General features: G+C 39.9%; 1 protein-coding gene across 1 annotated transcript in view; it reads left to right on the top strand.

The window, feature by feature from the left end:
* The first annotated feature begins 477 nt into the window (after window positions 1-477).
* The window catches only part of MCM6 (minichromosome maintenance complex component 6), a 36,619-nt gene continuing 18,886 nt past the window's right edge, over window positions 478-18,210 (top strand). The window contains exons 1-8 of the mRNA XM_082689329.1: window positions 478-730; window positions 4,056-4,202; window positions 6,121-6,231; window positions 7,332-7,581; window positions 11,213-11,378; window positions 11,660-11,805; window positions 12,829-12,979; window positions 15,606-15,747. Coding sequence (XP_082545455.1) covers window positions 624-730; window positions 4,056-4,202; window positions 6,121-6,231; window positions 7,332-7,581; window positions 11,213-11,378; window positions 11,660-11,805; window positions 12,829-12,979; window positions 15,606-15,747 — 1,220 coding nt within the window. The 5' untranslated portion in view covers window positions 478-623. The remainder of the gene's footprint in view (window positions 731-4,055; window positions 4,203-6,120; window positions 6,232-7,331; window positions 7,582-11,212; window positions 11,379-11,659; window positions 11,806-12,828; window positions 12,980-15,605; window positions 15,748-18,210) is intronic.

Genomic DNA, 18,210 nt, shown 5'->3' with positions numbered 1-18,210 from the left:
AAATAAATAAATAAAATCTTTAAAAAAAAAATGTCAAACATTTCTCCGATTTTCCCCACTCAGCACCAACTACCACGACTCTGCCAACGACCCCTACCTAGTACTGTACATACATTTCTTTGGACTCTGGTACAGAGCTTCACCTGGTGATTCACAGTTTATTTCCTCCAATTACCCGGCTCAGGCAGGTCTGAATCTTACTCATTTTTCTCTTCCCTAGAAGAGAAACTACTGCTCAGCTAATATCAGTGAAAATGATTTGAAGAACATTTGAAAAACAACCCGAGCCAAGATACAACCTTTTAACCTGCTCCAGAAGCCAAACTTCTCGCGACACCGCCACACTACGCAGGCGCAAAGGCAAAACCCGCGCGCTTCCTCCAGGTCTTTGCATTTGGCGCGAAATCCCGGCTCCGTGGGCGGGGCTGAGGGAGAAGCTGCACTCATTGGGCAGGTTTGGCGCGAAATCCGCGAGCTCTTGCGCCACGATTGGTTCTGGCCATCCCGGTGGGCCGAGGGGGCGGGCGGCGGCGGCGGCGGCGCGCGCAAAGCGATCGCGTAAGTGGTGGAGCTGCTGGTGGCTGCTGAGCGTGTCGGCAGCTGCTCGTCGCCACCCGGCAGCCATGGACCTTGCGGCGGCAGCGGAGCCGGTCGCCGGCAGCCAGCACCTGGAAGTCCGCGACGAGGTGGCCGAGAAGTGTCAGAAACTGTTCCTGGATTTCTTGGAGGAGTAAGTCGGCGGGCTCCCCTTCCTCACGGAACTTCCCGGAGCTTCCCCTCCCCGCTTCCGGAGCCCCGGCGCCCAGGGCCTGCCGACTCGCGGCTCCCGGGGCGGTGGAGCAGCAGTGCGTTGGGGACCCGAGGGGCCACGCACCTCGCAGAGTGCCCCACGCCCCACTTGGGGCTTAGCCGGGCTGTCCCGGAGGACTAAAATTCCCCAGGAGCCATTTTTCAGACTCTGAAAGCAGCGCTTTGGTCCCATCATTCCGCCTTCAGCGCCTGTAAGGCTGGTGGCCCCGTCGGCCCTGGTTACCGGTGTGGAAACTGAGGCTCGGGGAGGATAAGCGCTACCGAGAAGGGAGCCCTGCAGAGTCCTGATTGGACCAGACAGCCAGGCCCCTTCGTGTTGGGGGCACCGAGGGCCCGGGCAACCCCTGGAGCCTATGGAGATAAACTACTGGAGTGAACCCTGCACGTACCCAGATGCTGGGGGGAGGGGGAGTTCCAACCTGCTTGAAAGTGAGCACATTCCCTCCCTCCCTTTCCTTCCGCCGTCCGCTTCCCCACGAACACTTTTTGTTTTGGGGTTTTTTTGTTTGTTTGTTTGTTTGTTTTTGTTTTTTTTTTTCAGTTGCCTTCTAACCTTCCAAGCTCTTGGCCTCTCATAACCTCCCCTGCCTGGCTTTTTACCACTGCCACCCGTTACTTTTCTTAGATAGTGCAGATGTATCACCTCTTTCCCTAAGCGTATGGACTTTGGACTGTTTCATTAAATTCTTTTTTTTTTTTTATTGTAAAATATGCATAACATAAAAGTTACCACTTAACGTTTTTAAGTGTAGAGTTGAGTGGCGTGAAGTACATACATGCATTTTATTAAGCAACTATCACCACCATCCATCTCCAGAACTCTTTTTGGTATTCCCAGACTGAAACTCTGCAACCACTAAACTGTAACTCCAAACCCTTCCCAGCCCCAGCATCTGGGAACCACCCTTCTCCATACTATGAATGTCACTATTCTAGGAACCTCATTCATATACTTGGAGTCAGTTTTTGTCCTTTTGTGACCTGCTTATTCCACCATAATGTTATCTTCAAGGTTCATCCATGTAAACAGGATGTGTCAGTTTCTTTTCTTTATGTGTGTGTCAATTTCTTCTTAAGGCTGAATATTAAACTATATGCACATACCACTTTTTGTCCTTTCATCCATGGACTTTTGTATTGTTTCCACACTTTTACTACTGTGAATAATTCTGCTGTCTTATGAAATTCTGATGTATTTAAAACCGTAATTTAATTTACATTCCCTACCTCTGCCTGACAGCTCATTTTTTCAAAGCCCAGCTACAGACTCAACTCCGGTGTGAAACCCTATAAGCCTTTCAGTCAGCACCAATCAGTTTTTCCCTTATGCTCCTAAGGTACCACTTTCCCTTATCTCTGTAGAGTAACTTACATCTACCTGTCAGTCACTTCATCTTGCATGTAAATTCCTTTTTTTTTTTTTAAAGATTTTATTTATTTGACAGAGAGATCACAAGCAGGCAGAGGCAGGCAGAGAAAGAGAAGGAAACAGGCTCCCTGCTGAGCAGAGATCCCGATGCAGGGCTCGATCCCAGGACTCTGAGATCATGACCTGAGTGGAAGGCAGAGGCTTAACCCACTGAGCCACCCAGGCGCCCCATAAATCCCTTTCTTAACCCCACCTGATCACCACACCATATTGCAAAGGTCCTCAGTTAATGTTTGTTTTCTTTCAAATTCTCAACGTCTTTCAAGGCTGAATTCCAATGTCACTTTTTAAATTCTTGAAATCTTGGGGCGTCTGGGTGGCTCAGAGGGTTGAAGCCTCTGCCTTCCGCTCAGGTCATGATCTCAGAGTCCTGGAATCAAGCCCCATATCGGGCTTTCTGCCTGCCTCTCTGCCTACTTGTGATCTGTCAAATAAAGACAAATTATAAAAATAATTTAAATTTAAAAAATTTAAAAAAAAATGCTTGGAAGTCTTTCTAGATGTTCTTGTTGGGCAGAATTAGTTTATAGTCCCACAGCACAGTTCTTATACCTCCATTTTTTCTCTGATTTTATTGTGGAAGGAACAATTAACATGAGATCTACCCTCTTAACAAATTTTAATATATTACCATTGACTGTAAGTACAGTGTTACACAATAAATCTCTTAAAGCTTAACTATTCAGTCTCACTTGGCTGAAACCTTATGCCTGTTGATTAGTACCTCCCCATTTCCCACCTCTGGCAACCACCATTCTGCTGTCTACTTAATGTAAGCTCAGCATCCAACCTGGGGCTTGAACTCTAACCCTGAGATCATGAGTCACATGCTCTACTAACTCAGCCAGCCAGCCAGCCACCCTCATTCCACTTGACTCTATCAATTTGACTATTTTAGATACCTCATATGAGTAAGATCATACAGTATTTGTCTTTCTGTGATTGGCTTATTTCATTTAGTGTGATGTCCTCAGCGCTCATTTTTGTTGACACATATAGCAGACTTTTAAAGGCTGAGCAGTGTTCTTTTGTGTGTGGATACATTTTCTTTACTCATTTGTTGTGGACATTTAGGTTGTCTTGTTATCTCTTCTTTAATAGGAGTGTCTCCTGTGAGACAGGAACAACATTGTCATTTTTAGCTTAAAGTATCTGGCACAATGCTTTGCAGGTGGATGTCTAGTATGTATCTAACAGAACATGCCATATTTGAAGAAGGAATTGACTTTTGCCTCAAAATGAATCTGCATTTTATGTTAAAAGAACAAAAAGCAAAAATGTTTGATAATCCTTTATGTTGCGTGTATAGATGTTTCTGTTTTCCTGAGAACTTGGGCAGTGAAGCACCTCATCTCTATTTTTATTCGTTTTTAAATTAACAACTAGTCTGTAGTTTTCCTTATAGAAACAGAATCTTTGGATTTCACCTTGCATTTCTTGGTTTAATATTTTCCAATCTTAATTATATGTGACAATAATAAAAGAATAGTTAGCATATTTTATTAGAAAATATTAAATTAGGAAATGCAGATTAAAATCTGAAGGCCTAGTTTTTCTGTGTTCTGGGCAAAGCATTTTACAGGCATTCTTGTTTAAAATTCACAGTAATCTTATGAGATAAAGCAATGTCCTAATTTTTTTTTTTTCCTCAAAAAAGGGGTATAAGTAACTTGCCCCAAGTTACACAATATGTAAGGTGAACCTGTCTGACCCTAAAGCTGATGAATTTTAACCAATACACTGGATTATCAGGCATTTAGATTGTTCTTTTTACCTCCTCATTCTTAAATTTAATCTGACTTGCATGTACCTGCAGGTTCCAGAACAGTGATGGAGAAATTAAGTACTTGCAGTTAGCAGAAGAGCTCATTCGTCCCGAGAGGAACACGTTGGTTGTGAGTTTTGTGGACCTGGAGCAATTTAACCAACAACTTTCTACCACCATTCAAGAAGAGTTCTATAGGTATGGGGCATTAATCTTCTTTACTCTAAATAGGCATGGAGCCTGTGAATCCAGCTCTTCTGGGACTGCAGGTGTTCGTTTGTGAGGCAAAAGCCAGCTGTCAACAGAGGTGCTTTGATACAGCCAGTGGTCATTTTAGCTGAACTAATTTAGGCCTTTGTGGAGCTGAATATTTTTCACATGCAAATGTTGAAAATCCATGCTTTCTATGTAGTTTTCCCAAGTTTTCAGAGGACCACTTACTTTCTATCAGACATTCAGTGCTATTACTGTGTTCATTTGATTCTTTTTCTTGCCCCCAGGAATAGGTGTTTGAGAAAGTGTGTGGATCCTATTCTCGATCAGGGGTGTTTTTTTAAAGTAATGACATTGTTCTTAAAGCTTAATTTTTTTCTGATTATAAAAGTAATGTGTATGTTGTAAGAAGTTTAGAAAGTAGAGTTAAATAGAAGGAATACATATATATTTACAGATAGTGGGATTACATATATATTCTCATCATCCATAGATAACCATCATTAGCAGATCGGCAAATCGGGAGTTTCCCAAGGATCTTCTGGCACATTTTGTTTTATTTTTGGTATATGTAACTATTGAGATCATATTGTAGATACAGTCTCCTGCCCTTTCACTTAATAGTATAACGTAATTTTCCATATCATATAAAGTCCCTTGAAAACATTTTAATAGCTGAATGGTATTTCTTTTGGACAGAAACTAGACAATAATTTAGGCTTTCATTTTACTTTTAATTGCTGTATAGAATAAGAACCTTCTCTTCAAACAAAACTTTGTCAGCATTTAGATTAAATAAATGTGACAATCTGTATAAATAAAACCAGGTTAAAATAAACATTGTGGACAGTTGTGAATGAAAAATGAAGACCCAGAAGTAATGAGAGACAGCCCTACTCCTTTACTTGGTGGGCTGGGAGATGGATGACTTCAGTGTTTCTGGTTATATCTAATCATCAGGACTGGTTGCAGGGATAGGCAGCCGAGTTTTGTGAGCATGCACAGCAGGAAAAGTTGTATTGACAAGTGAGAGGGAGCTAGAAAGTCCAGGCTGGTTGTAGAAACACCTGTACTCATACCTCATGCACAGGCATGTAGCAGTTGTGTCTCCTAAAGGTAGTTCGTTGTTCAGAAGACATTCAGACCCCACTGCTTAAACAAACCAAGCTGCAACAACTACTGGGAATGTGTATAAAGACACTTCAGTCTAATCAGTCAAGTGGTATTTTTCTGCCAGTTTCCTCTCATGTCAGTACACAGATTGCTCCCTTCATCCATTTCTTTCTTTTTTTTTTAAAATATTTTATTTATTTTATAGACAGAGATTACAAGTAGGCAGAGAGGCAGGCAGAGAGAGAGGAGGAAGCAGGCTCCCTGCTGAGCAGAGAGCCCGATGCGGGACTCAATCCCAGGACCCTGAGATCATGACCTGAGCCGAAGGCAGCGGCCTAACCCACTGAGCCACCCAGGCGCCCCCCTTCATCCATTTCTTATCCATCAAGAATTATACCTAGAAAAATATACCAGGCCTTGCATCAAATGAGAGACTGTCTTGCTGGATTGTAAGCCACCTAGATTGTTCAGGTAGATTCATCTTGGAGTGACCTACAGTGTCGGTGCTAAATGCTAATTTAAAGATAGTGGATATTTGGGTATAACATTTTATCTTCTGTGTTTCTTGTCTTAGATCTATTTGTGGTGGGATAGGAGAGGATTGGAAGAGGCTCATAAACCTAGACTAGACAATAGAAGTGTTCTGCATAGTTAAATTTTAAGGCTTGGTTGTAGCCAGATGAAATTGCTTAGTCTCAGCTGTTTTAAACATGGAAGGTAAAGGGGGCCTGGGCCTTGGTAGCCCTCTTGAAGATGACATGTGTTTTTTGTTCATTTGTTTGCTTTTCAGAGTTTACCCTTACTTATGTCGGGCCTTGAAAAACTTCGTCAAGGACCGAAAAGAGATTCCTCTTGCCAAGGATTTTTATGTTGCATTCCAAGACCTACCTACAAGACACAAGTAAGAAACTCTTCTTTGGAAGAACAGGAATTCACCAAACAGTATAGGCATCACTTAATGATTAAAAAACTCAGGAGGTTTAGTTGTTGGGTGCTTTTGCTTGTTTGTTTGGTTTTTTTAATATTTTATTTATTTACTTGAGAGAGAGCAATTGAGTGAGCGACAGCATGAACAGGGAGGTGGGGCAGAGGGATAGGAAGAACCCAACTCCCAGCTGAGCAGGGAGCCCAGCACAGCTCAGTCCCAGGACCCCAGGATCATAATCTGAGCCTCAGGCAGACACTTAATCGACTAAGTGGCCCGGGTTCCCACAGGTTTTGTCTTAAATGTGTAAAGAGTTAGGCTTAGTTATCTAGAAAGTTTGGTTTTGGAGAAATACATTTTTCTAGAGAGATGGAATGGGAAGTAAGTTAAATAAAGACATTTCTGGGGAATATCATATTTCAGGACGCCTTTCAGGGGACATCTGGGGAAAAATCAATCAAGGGAGAAAATAGGAAAACTGTGAACAGTCACAGAAATACATGAATCTCTGGAAATTTTTGTCAGCTTAAATGGCATAACTTTAAAACATTTTTTCTCATTAGCAATTATTATTTAAAGAATAAATTTGCTGGGAGAAATTGAAGTGATATTTTGAAAACTTACACTAATGAAATTATTTGTGAAATTAATAAGTTATTTAATGTAAAATGAGTTTGTGATATAAAGGAAGTGTTTCTGAATTTCTCAGTATACCATTTTTTTCCTGTGATAACTTTACTATAAAACTAATACATGATTGTTTAGAAATTGTAGGTAAGCAGAGAACATTTGCATATAAAATAAAATGGGATCATCTGTTTTATAATTGTAATTTCGTTTCTTTGGCATCTTTATTTAGTTTTCATATTAATGATTTTTACTGTGAATGCATATACTTTCTCATTTAGGGATGGGCACATTGACTAAATCATTTTTGGAGAAGAGTCCAAAGAATTCTTTCTTGTTTTTTGTTGTTTTTGTTTGTTTTAACATAAATTTATCTTTGAATACCCTCTCATTGAAATGGAAACATTTCTTAGGTTGGAAATGAATATTTATTATCTGTCTTTAAACAGAATTCGAGAACTCACCTCATCCAGAATTGGTTTGCTCACTCGCATCAGTGGGCAGGTGGTACGGACTCATCCCGTTCACCCAGAGCTTGTGAGTGGAACATTCCTGTGCTTGGACTGTCAGACAGTGATCAAGGATGTAGAACAGCAGTTCAAATACACACAACCAAACATCTGCCGAAATCCAGTTTGTGCCAACAGAAGAAGATTCTTGTTGGATACAAATAAATCAAGATTTGTCGATTTTCAAAAGGTATTTATTAACTTCTGTGTAGTTCAGATTCAGTTTATGGTAATAATTCATCTCTAGGAACTTGCAGTTATCATAAGCTTATTTAGGTGATGTTAGTCTTGGTTTTTATGTAAGTGGAGGATCATTATATGTGACTACAGACTTAAGGCCAAAACTCTTTTTTTTTTTTTTTTTCAAACCCAAAACTCTTTTTTTTTTTTTTTTTTAAGATTTTATTTATTTATTTGACAGAGAGAGATCACAAGTAGGCAGAGACGCAGGCAGAGAGAGAGAGAGGGAGGAGGAAGCAGGCTCCCTGCTGAGCAAAGAGCCCGATGCAGGACTCGATCCCAGGACCCTGAGATCATGACCTGAGCCGAAGGCAGTGGCTTAACCCACTGAGCCACCCAGGCGCCCTAAACCCAAAACTCTTGATGCAAATTCTAATTACCAGTATATAAATGTGTTTCAACCTTTAATTTAAAGTTGGATTGGAAGCACCTTCAGACTGTGACAAAATGTATTTGTCAGAGAATAAATAGTAAACATGATGATAAATAGTAAACGTGATGATGATGATGAAGAAGAATGAGAACTAATGTTAATAAAACTTTGAAAAAGTAGAAACTTGTTGGTGTAAGACCTCACGTTGGTGGTTAGAGAGGAATGCATGAATAAAAGGACAGGCAGAAATGGACATGTTTCTTGATAGCCGTGAAGATTATTATGATTGAAGAAGAGGAGCCAAATTGGAGATCATCTGAGGGATGATTTGGTGTGAGGCATGGAGGTTATCAGGGCCTTAAAATCTCAGGTTGGGAAATTTGGACCTATTTTGATAAACAAGGGGAATATATTTTCAGGAAATACACTTTTCTTTTTTAAAGGAAGATTAATAGGACATTGGTGTGTAGTATATAACAGGAGACTAATAATTAGGCAGTTGTAGTTACATGGGCAAGAGTTGGATAGTAGCAAAAGGATGAAGGTTGTGGGTGGAGGGCCTCTCAGTTGCCCATAGGATTCTATAACTGTGATGGACATAGGGAAAGAAAAGTTGCAGCACCTCAAGCATTTAAACATGGGGGAATGAGTACCAGACTAAAATAATTAATATTAACTTCAGTTTTTAGTCCTTACTTACTGTTTTAATATCAATCTGGGATTTAGTTTATATAAAGCATATACCCCACCAACAACTCTGGAGAAGAGGTATTTAATATTTGAAAAAGAACATGATATAACAACCAAATACAAGTGTAAATCTGTATTGGGTCTTGGTTTGGAAAAAAACAAACAGTTGTAATAAAGGACATTATTCACAATTGAGGAAATTTAAGGATGGACTAGATAATAACAGACCTTATGGATTAAATATTTAATTGCCTTGGTGTGGTAATATCGTGGTTACAAAAGAGATGGTCTTATTCCTAGGGGATGAATGCTAAAGCAGTTAGGGGCAAAGTATCTTGATTTTTATAACACCTTTTTTAAAAAAATTATTTTTTAATTTTTTATTTATTTGACAGAGAGAGAGAGAGCTCATAGGTAGGCAGAGAGGCAGGCAGAGAGAGAGGAGGAAGCAAGCTCCCTGTTGAGCAGAGAGCCCGATGCGGGGCTCGATCCCAGAACCCTGAGATCGTGACCTGAGCCGAAGGCAGAGGGCTTAACCCACTGAGCCACCCAGGCGCCCCATAACATCTTTAAAATACAATAGAAATATATATGTGTCTAAGTAATACCAACAGTAGTGTTGAGGTGGCATGTATGAAGTATGTGAAATTTTTCATGAAGTTTTCCCCCAAAATTTGGAGGAAAATCGAACAGAGCAGAAATTTACATAGTCAGTTTGAGCAAGGAGGAAAACTTTCTTTGTTTTGTTATAAGATTTCATTTTTACTTGAGACGGCACAAGCAAAGGGAATGGCAGGCAGAAGGAAAAGCAGAGCCCAATGTGGGACTTGATTCCAGGACACTGGGATCATGACCTGATCTAAAGGCATATGTTTAACCGAGCCACCCAAGCGTCCCAGAAAACCTTTTTTTAATCTTAGATTTTTATTGAATTATTTGACAGAGAGACAACGAGAGAGGGAACACAAGCAGGGGGAGGGGGAGAAACAGGCCTCCCACCAAATAGGGAACTCAAGGCAGTGCTTGATCCCAGGACCCTGGGATCATGACCTGAGCCGAAGGCAGAGGCCTAACAACTGAGTCACCCAGATGCCCTGCAGAAAACATTTTTTAATGACAGTAAAAGTAAAGTTTTTATTTTTTATTATTTTAATTCCTGAGTAGTTAACATAGTATTTAATTAGTTTCAGGTGTGCAATATAGCGATCCAACAGTTGCGCATATTAACTCATCATGCTCATCATGATAAGTCTACTGAAGATGAAGGATTTTTTTTGCTTGTTTTAAAGATTTTATTTACAGGGCACCTGGGTGGCTCAGTCATTAAGGGTCTGCCTTCGGCTCAGGTCATGATCCCAGGGTCCTGGGATTGAGCCCCACATGGGCTCCCTGCTCTGAGGGAAGCCTGCTTCTCCTTCTCCCACTCCCCTGCTTGTATTCCCTCTCTTGCTCTCTCTCTGTCAAATAAATAAACAAAACCTTTTTTTTTTTTTTAATTTTTTTTTTTTTTTTTTAAGATTTCATTTATTTGAGAGAGAGACAGTGAGAGAGAACATGAGCGAGGAGGTCAGAGGGAGAAGCAGACTCCCCATGGAGCTGGGAGCCCGATGTGGGACTGGATCCCGGGACTCCAGGATCATGACCTGAGCCGAAGGCAGTTGTCCAACCAACTGAGCCACTCAGGCGCCCAACAAAACCTTTAAAAAAAAAAAAAAAAAGATTTTATTTACTTATTTTGAGAGAGGTGAAAGTGAGGGGAGGAACAGAGGGTAAAGAACAAACAGGCTCCATTCTGAGTGGTGCTGAGTGCAGAGCCCAATGCGGGGCTCAATCTTGTGACCCTGAGCTCAGGACCTGAGCTCAAATCAAGAGTCGGACACTTAAACAACTGAACCACCCAGGCACTCCTAAAGGTGAAGGTTTTTTTGTTTATGTATTTGTTTTTGTTTTTTTTTTTTTTAAGATTTTATTTATTTGACAGAGATCACAAGTAGGCAGAGAGGCAGGCAGAGAGAGAGAGACGGGGAAGCAGGCTCCATGCTGAGCAGAGAGCCCGATGCAGGGCTCGATCCCAGGACCCTAGGATCGTGACCTGAGCCGAAGGCAGAGCCTTTAAACCACTGAGCCACCCAGGTGCCCCTGTTTTTGTTTTTAAAGATACAGTTATTTATTTGAGAGAGAGCATGAGCGTGCACACAGAGGGAGAGGGAGAAGCAGACTCCCTGCTGAGCAGGGAGCCCAATGTGGGACTTGTTTCCAGGGTCCTGGGATCCTGAGCTGAAAGCAGATGATGCTTAACCGACTGAGCCACCCATGTGCCTCCAAAGGTGAAGTTTTTAAACAGGTGTTATCTCTTACCAAACTGGAAGGAGTATTAGGGTAGAGAATTTTTAAGATGAATTTTGGCCAATGTCAGAAGTCTGCATATCATTAAGAATATGGAATATGTTGATATTTGTGGCATTAATTTAGATTATATGATATTTGAAAAATAATCTCTTCTTGGCCATTGTTACAGGTTCGTATTCAAGAGACTCAAGCAGAGCTTCCTCGAGGGAGTATCCCCCGAAGTTTAGAAGTGATCTTGAGAGCTGAAGCTGTGGAGTCAGCTCAAGCTGGTGACAAGTGTGACTTTACAGGGACTCTCATTGTTGTGCCTGATGTCTCTAAGCTTAGCACACCGGGTCAGTAATCTTCGGCTCAAATCTAACAAATTCTCATTCCCTAAAACTACAGAACATTCAGCTTCTTGAATTTTGTCTTATTTTTGGCTACCCATCAGGATGAGCAAGGAAGTATGATAAGAATAGAGACAAACTCATTTTGCCTCAAAAAGTACTATTCTGAAAAATTTCAATGCCTAAATGAAATCTTTGGATTTATAGGTTTTGTTTATTTAAGGAATTTTGATTCTCAGCACCTTTGATATTTGAGCTGTGAAACAAACTCTTGTTTGTTCTTTCAGGAGCACGTGCAGAAACTAATTCCCGTGTAAGTGGTGTTGATGGATACGAGACAGAAGGCATTCGAGGACTGCGGGCTCTTGGTGTTAGGGATCTCTCATACAGGCTGGTCTTTCTTGCCTGCTGTGTTGCACCCACCAACCCAAGGGTGAGTCTTAATAGAATAGCAAAGGTTGAGAAAGACCTCCCTTGAGGCTGCCACAATATAGGCTTCTAAAACTACTGAGTTTTATCTAGTCAGTGTTATTGGTTGACTTGGCGGGTAATTCTTTTGTTTTTGTGTTGGTGATTTTTTTTTTTTTTTTTAAGATTTTATTTATTTGCAAGAGAGAGAGCACACACAAGAGAGAAAGTGCGTGTGCGAGTGTGAATGAGCACAAGCATGCGGGAGCAGTAGGAGAGGGAAAAGTGGACTCCCACTGAGTAGGGAGCCTGCTCAATCCCAGGATCCTGAGATCGTTACCTGAGTCAAAGGCAATTGCTTAACCAATTGAGCAACCCAGGCGCCCCTGATTCTTGTGTTTTAAAACCAGATCTTTTCATGTCTTTCTGACCTTGAGGAGAAACCTATTTGTTTTCATGTTTAAGAGCTCAGTGCCTTAAAAACATTGATAAGAGATTATATTCATGGTATAATTTTATTGTTTTTTGATTACCGCGGTTGCTTATCAAGCTTCTGGAGAAAGTACAAATAGAAAAATGTAGTGATCTGAAAAGTAAAGTGACTTTCTGTGAGTGATGGATTCCTGGTATTGTAGTTGTATAGAACTTGATTCTGTGTCCTCAGTGGGAAAGCAGTGAGAAAAAGTTTGGAAATTAGTCAAGTATTGGAAGAAGAAGGGTGAATATAATACTATGTTACTTTATGTTCATATCGGTGATTAACATTTTATTACGGGTCATCTCTTGAGCATTCAGATTCATTTAGATAGCAGTTTAAAACCGTGTTAGCTTTTTTGTTTTCAGTTCACTGGACAAGTGACAAACTCTTCAGTATCTTGATTAACTTAGGCCTTACTAGTTTGGGGATTTTTTTTTTTAAAGCTTTGTAATCAACAGACTCTGAATAACCTCCCAGGCTATTTTTTTGTTTGTAGTGAAGCTCTTTATGTTTCACTTTACATTTACTGTTCCCATGCAAGTATGTTTTCCTTTCTTCTCCACCCCTCAGTTTGGAGGGAAAGAGCTCCGAGATGAGGAACAGACCGCTGAGAGCATTAAGAACCAAATGACTGTGAAGGAGTGGGAGAAAGTGTTTGAAATGAGTCAGGATAAAAATCTGTACCATAATCTCTGTACCAGCCTGTTCCCTACCATACATGGTAAGAGTTCCTTCCATTTGTGACATAAACTTGAAATCAAAATGATGATTAAGAAACCGCAAGGAATATTATATTAACTATACTAGAACTTAAATTTTTTTTTAAACAGCAATAAGTGATTCCTTACAGCACATAAATCAGATGAAAAGATTTTTTAGTGGACTTACAAGGGGTATTAAAGTCATTTATGAAAGGACAGATATTACATGATTCCACTTAAAATGAGGTACCAAGAATAGGCAAGTTCATTTTTATTTATTTATTTATTTTTAAGATTTTATTTATTTATTTGACAGAGAGAAATCACAAGTAGATGGAGAGGCAGGCAGAGAGAGAGAGAGGGAAGCAGGCTCCCTGCTGAGCAGAGAGCCCGATGCGGGCCTCGATCCCAGGACCCTGAGATCATGACCTGAGCCGAAGGCAGCGGCTTAACCCACTGAGCCACCCAGGCGCCCAAGAATAGGCAAGTTCATAAGGACACAAATTAGAAAGGTTGCCTGTGGGGGAAAAGGTTACCTGAGGGAAATGGGGAGTTAGGGTTTCATGGATAAAGTTTCTCTTGAGGATAATGAAAAGTTCTGGAGATGGATAAGGGTGGTGGCTATAAAACATAGTGTATTTAATTCTGCTAAATTGTACACTTAAAAATCATAGTAAATTTTATGTGTATTTTACCATGATTTTTTAAAAAGAGAAAAGTTCACTTGGGCTTCTTTTTCTGGCTTTAGGGTAGAACTGTACTTCAGTATATTTTAATATGTTGATTAATATGCTGATTTTTTTTTTTCCCCAAGAAGATTTCATGATTTTTTTGGTTATATGTACTGTGTCTATACCTTCACTGGTATCTTCCTTTATGTTTCCTTGGCTCTTGGTTGCTAGTTACTCACCATCACTTAATCCCCTTTGTGTGTTGAAGGATATGACTAAATTTTTCCATCTTTCATACTGAATTGGAGTTACGGCAGGACTCATAGGGTTATGGGTGTTTGTCTTAGGCATATTTAACTATTTATTTATTATTATTATTATTATTTTTAAAGATTTTATTTATTTGACAGAAATCACAAGTAGGCAGAGAGGCAGGCAGAGAGAGGAGGGGAGCAGGCCCCCTGCTGAGCAGAGAGCCCGATGTGGGGCTGGATCGCAGGACCCTAGGGTCATGACCTGAGCTGAAGGCAGAGGCTTAACCCACTGAGCCACCCAGGCACCCCAGTATATTTAACTATTTAAATGTAACTTTTTTTCTATTTAGATATTTGGCCAATGAAATTGAACTGAAATCCTTTATGTTAGTAATCCTATGGATTTTAGAGTGTCCTCTCTTAATTGAGTAGGTGTCCAGATTTTGATCTACCTCTACTTCCAACCCCCCCAGAAATTTATTGGTGCATAACAAATTATCCCCAAAACTTAGTGGCTTCAAACAACAAATAGTGTCTCATACAGTCTGGGTCAGAATTTGAGAGAAGCTTAGTTGAGTTGTTCTGGCTGAGTGGTTTCTTACTCAGTCTTCTGTAAGGATGCAGCTAAGACATCAGCTGGAGGCACAGTCATCTGAACGTTTTATGAGGCTGAAGGACTTAACCTGTTAGTGTTAGTTGTTAGTTGGAAGCTCAGTTCCTTGCCACATAAATCTCTTCCATAGGGCTGTTTTAGTGTTCTCACAGCAGAGCAGCTGGCTTCCTCTAGATCATGCATCCAGGAGAGCAAAGCAGGGAGGAAATAAAATGCTTAGGACCTAGTCAGAATTTACACACCCTCATTTCATCAGTGTGCTATGTTTTTTTAGAAGCAAGTTATGAAGTCCAGCCACTCCAAAGGAGAGGAAAATTAAGCTCTATTTTCAAGTGAAAAACATGAAAGAAGTATACTATTTAAAAACCATGATGCCTCCCAACACACTTGTTTCAAAGATCATAAGTCAGAGTTTTGTTTGTGGAATGGATTTTTTTTTCTGCTTTTAAGGGGTGGTTTTTATAAATGCGCCCAGTGCTTAGTTGATAGAATTCACAAAAAGTCATAATAATTAGCATAGAAAAAATGGTTTTTTAACAGCACATTTTTAAAGATCCAGTTTTTTTACTGTACATTTCTTTCGTATGTTGGATTCATAAACAGCTTGTAGAAGCAGCCATAAATTACAGTCCGCATCTTATCTAATCCATAGCAGTTCATTTGTCACGTTTTTATATTCAACACTATTCACTGTTGGTGATGCAAAAGATGTAAAACATGGGCTGTTTCCTCAAACTCTTGATAACAACAGCAAGATCTGCTGTTAGAAAGAACTAGCAAGTGCAGTGTGCTATGGTGGACATAGTTTATTTGAGAAGTACTACATCATAAAAGGCTTTGTGAGGAAGTAGGACTTATAAAGAAGGAAAGGCTCCCACGATGGTGAGCATCAGCATTTGTGACATCTGTGGTATAGATGAGAGCATTGGGACAGTGGTTAGGTGGCTTTAAATTCAAAAAACAAGAACTAAGATTAGACACCAAATATTTTTATTCAGTCTTACACTTCACATCAGCTCTCTCAGCTCTTGATTGGTAAACATGCCTTGTAGGTTCTTGTGAAATTATTTAACCTCATATTGAAAAATACCTGGTGTTTTCTTTTTAGGCAATGATGAAGTAAAACGGGGTGTCTTGCTGATGCTCTTTGGTGGTGTTCCAAAGACAACAGGGGAAGGAACCTCTCTTCGAGGGGACATAAATGTTTGCATTGTTGGTGACCCAAGTACAGCTAAAAGCCAGTTTCTCAAGTAAGTGTTTGCCTGAGGTGGTGCATTAAGTAAAACAGTGTGTATAGTTTCAGGCTTTCTCTGCTACCAAGAATACAGTCAGTGTGCCTTTACTAAAATAGGAGTATAAATTAAGACTGCTGAAAATATCTCTTGCTTAGATTAAGTCACCTTAATTTGTTTAACAGAATATGACAACATTTTGCAATTTTTTAGTACAGGAAAAAATTGCCTATAATCCAATCCCATTTAGAATTCTTTTAATCCTTGTATAATGTCTTTGTATAATCTCTGTATAAGTCCTTGAATACATGAATATGTATTTTCATGGTTCTAAATCAGAGCATAGATATTTTTAATTTTAATTTGCCCTAAATAATTTTCCATGTTTATTTTCACATGTTGGTGTACTATAACTTAAAAATTATTTTCCTAGTCTGTCTTCATTTATTTTAATGATTATGGATAGCTATACAGTGAACATCATGATTTGTATAAATTTTTATTTATTTTCTTTTTTTTGTTTCCCTTGGAAAGATCCCTAAGGATGGGATTCCTGAGGCTAAGGATACAAACATTTTTAAGGTTTTTAAATAGGACATGCTTTCCAGTTGCAGTGCAGTAAGGATGAGGCACGTTGTGGTAACCTTAACAGCATGTGTACTAATGGGGCGCCTGGGTGGCTCAGTGGGTTAAGCCTCTGCCTTCGGCTCAGGTCATGGTCCTAGGGTCCTGGGATCAAGCCGCATATCGGGCTTTCTGCTCTGCTGGGAACCTGCTTCCTCCTCTCTCTCTGCCTGCCTCTCTGCTTACTTGTGAGCTCTGTCTGTCAAATGAATAAATAAAATCTTTAAAAACAAAAAAAACCCCAGCATGTGTACTGTTTTAGCAATTATTTGTTTATTTTTAAGAAGCTATAGCAAATACTTGCTTACTTTCAAACTTTTTTTTTTTTAAGATTTTATTTATTTATCTGACAGAGGAAGATCACAGGTAGGCAGAGAGAGGGGGGGAAGCAGGCTCCCTGCTGAGCAAAGAGCCTGATGTGGGGCTCGATCCCAGGACCCTGAGACCATGACCTGAGCTGAAGGCAGCGGTTTAACCCACTGAGCCACCCAGGTGCCCCTACTTTCAAACTTTTAAGAAACTTAGAGGTCAAAGTAATAGCAACTAGTTTTGAAACACCTGCTGTGTTGGTGCTGTGTATGTATATCCATCTTACCCTCACAGCACCCATACAGGGTTGTAAAATAATCATCTTTTGGGGGGAAGCAAACACAACTTATCTGAAACTTAGTAAATTACCCAACTTCTCAAGGCTAACACGTGACTGCTGAGCCATAAATATTTGTACGCGGATGTATCTGAATGCAAAGCTTGTGCTCCTCATACTTTATCAAGCTGCTTTTCTTTTATTTGTTTCAGAAATTTTGTAACATGGCACTGTTCTAGAACTGAGAACATTTTTAGTTGGTTTGGAATTTTATAAGTAAAAGTATCAAGGAATAGGCTTTAGATTTGAAAATAATAGTCCTGGGGGCGCCTGGATGGCTTAGTGGGTTAAGCCTCTGCCTTCGGCTCAGGTCATGATCTCAGGGGCCTGGGATCTAGCCCCAAATTGGGCTCTCTGCTCAGTGGGGAGCCTGTTTCCCTCTCTTCCTGCCTGCTCTCTGCCTACTTGTGATCATTGTCTGTCAAAAAAAAAAAAAAAAATCTTTAAATTAAAAAACAAAATAGCCTTTTATATCTAGTGCGGGTTTTTTGCATTTTTATTGCAATATAATTTCCATATCATAAAATTCACCACTTCAAATTATACAATTCAGTGGTTTTAGTATATTCATAGAGTTGTATGACCATCACCAAACTAAGTGTACAACATATTCATTACCTAAAAAGAAATCCTGTACCCTCTAGCAGCCTTCATTCTCCCTGCTGGCTATAGGCAACAACTAATCTATGTTTGCATCTATCTGGACATTTCCTGTAGATGTAATCATGTACTTTGTGATTCATTGTGACTGCCTGCTTCTACTTAGCATAATGTATTCAAGGTTCAGCCATGTTGGAGCATGCTGGTATTTCATGTCCTTTTATTACCTAATATTCATATGTATATACCACACTTAATAATCTATTTATTAGTTAATGGGCATTTGGATTATTTTTACTTTGGTTTTTATAAGCAGTGTTGCTATGAACATTATTAGTATATAAGTTTTCACCTTTTTTTAATTGTAAAATATACATCACATTTACCATTTCAAGTATTTTTACATGTACATTTCAGTGGCATTAAGTACATTCAGATTGTGCAGTCATCGCCACCATTCATCTTCAGAACTCCTTCATCTCCCAAGCTGAAAGTCTGCATTAAAAAAGTAACTTTGGAAAAAAAAAAAAAGTAGCTTCGGGCACCTGGGTGGTTCATTGGGTTAAGCCTATACCTTCAGCTCAGGTCATGATCTCAGAGTCCTGGGATTG

The sequence above is a fragment of the Mustela nivalis genome (genome assembly GCF_964662115.1).
Source record: "Mustela nivalis genome assembly, chromosome: 11".
Taxonomy (NCBI): Eukaryota; Metazoa; Chordata; class Mammalia; order Carnivora; family Mustelidae; genus Mustela; species Mustela nivalis.
The sequence above is the reverse complement of the archived record's forward strand: the minus strand, read 5'-3'. Positions and strand labels throughout refer to the sequence as shown.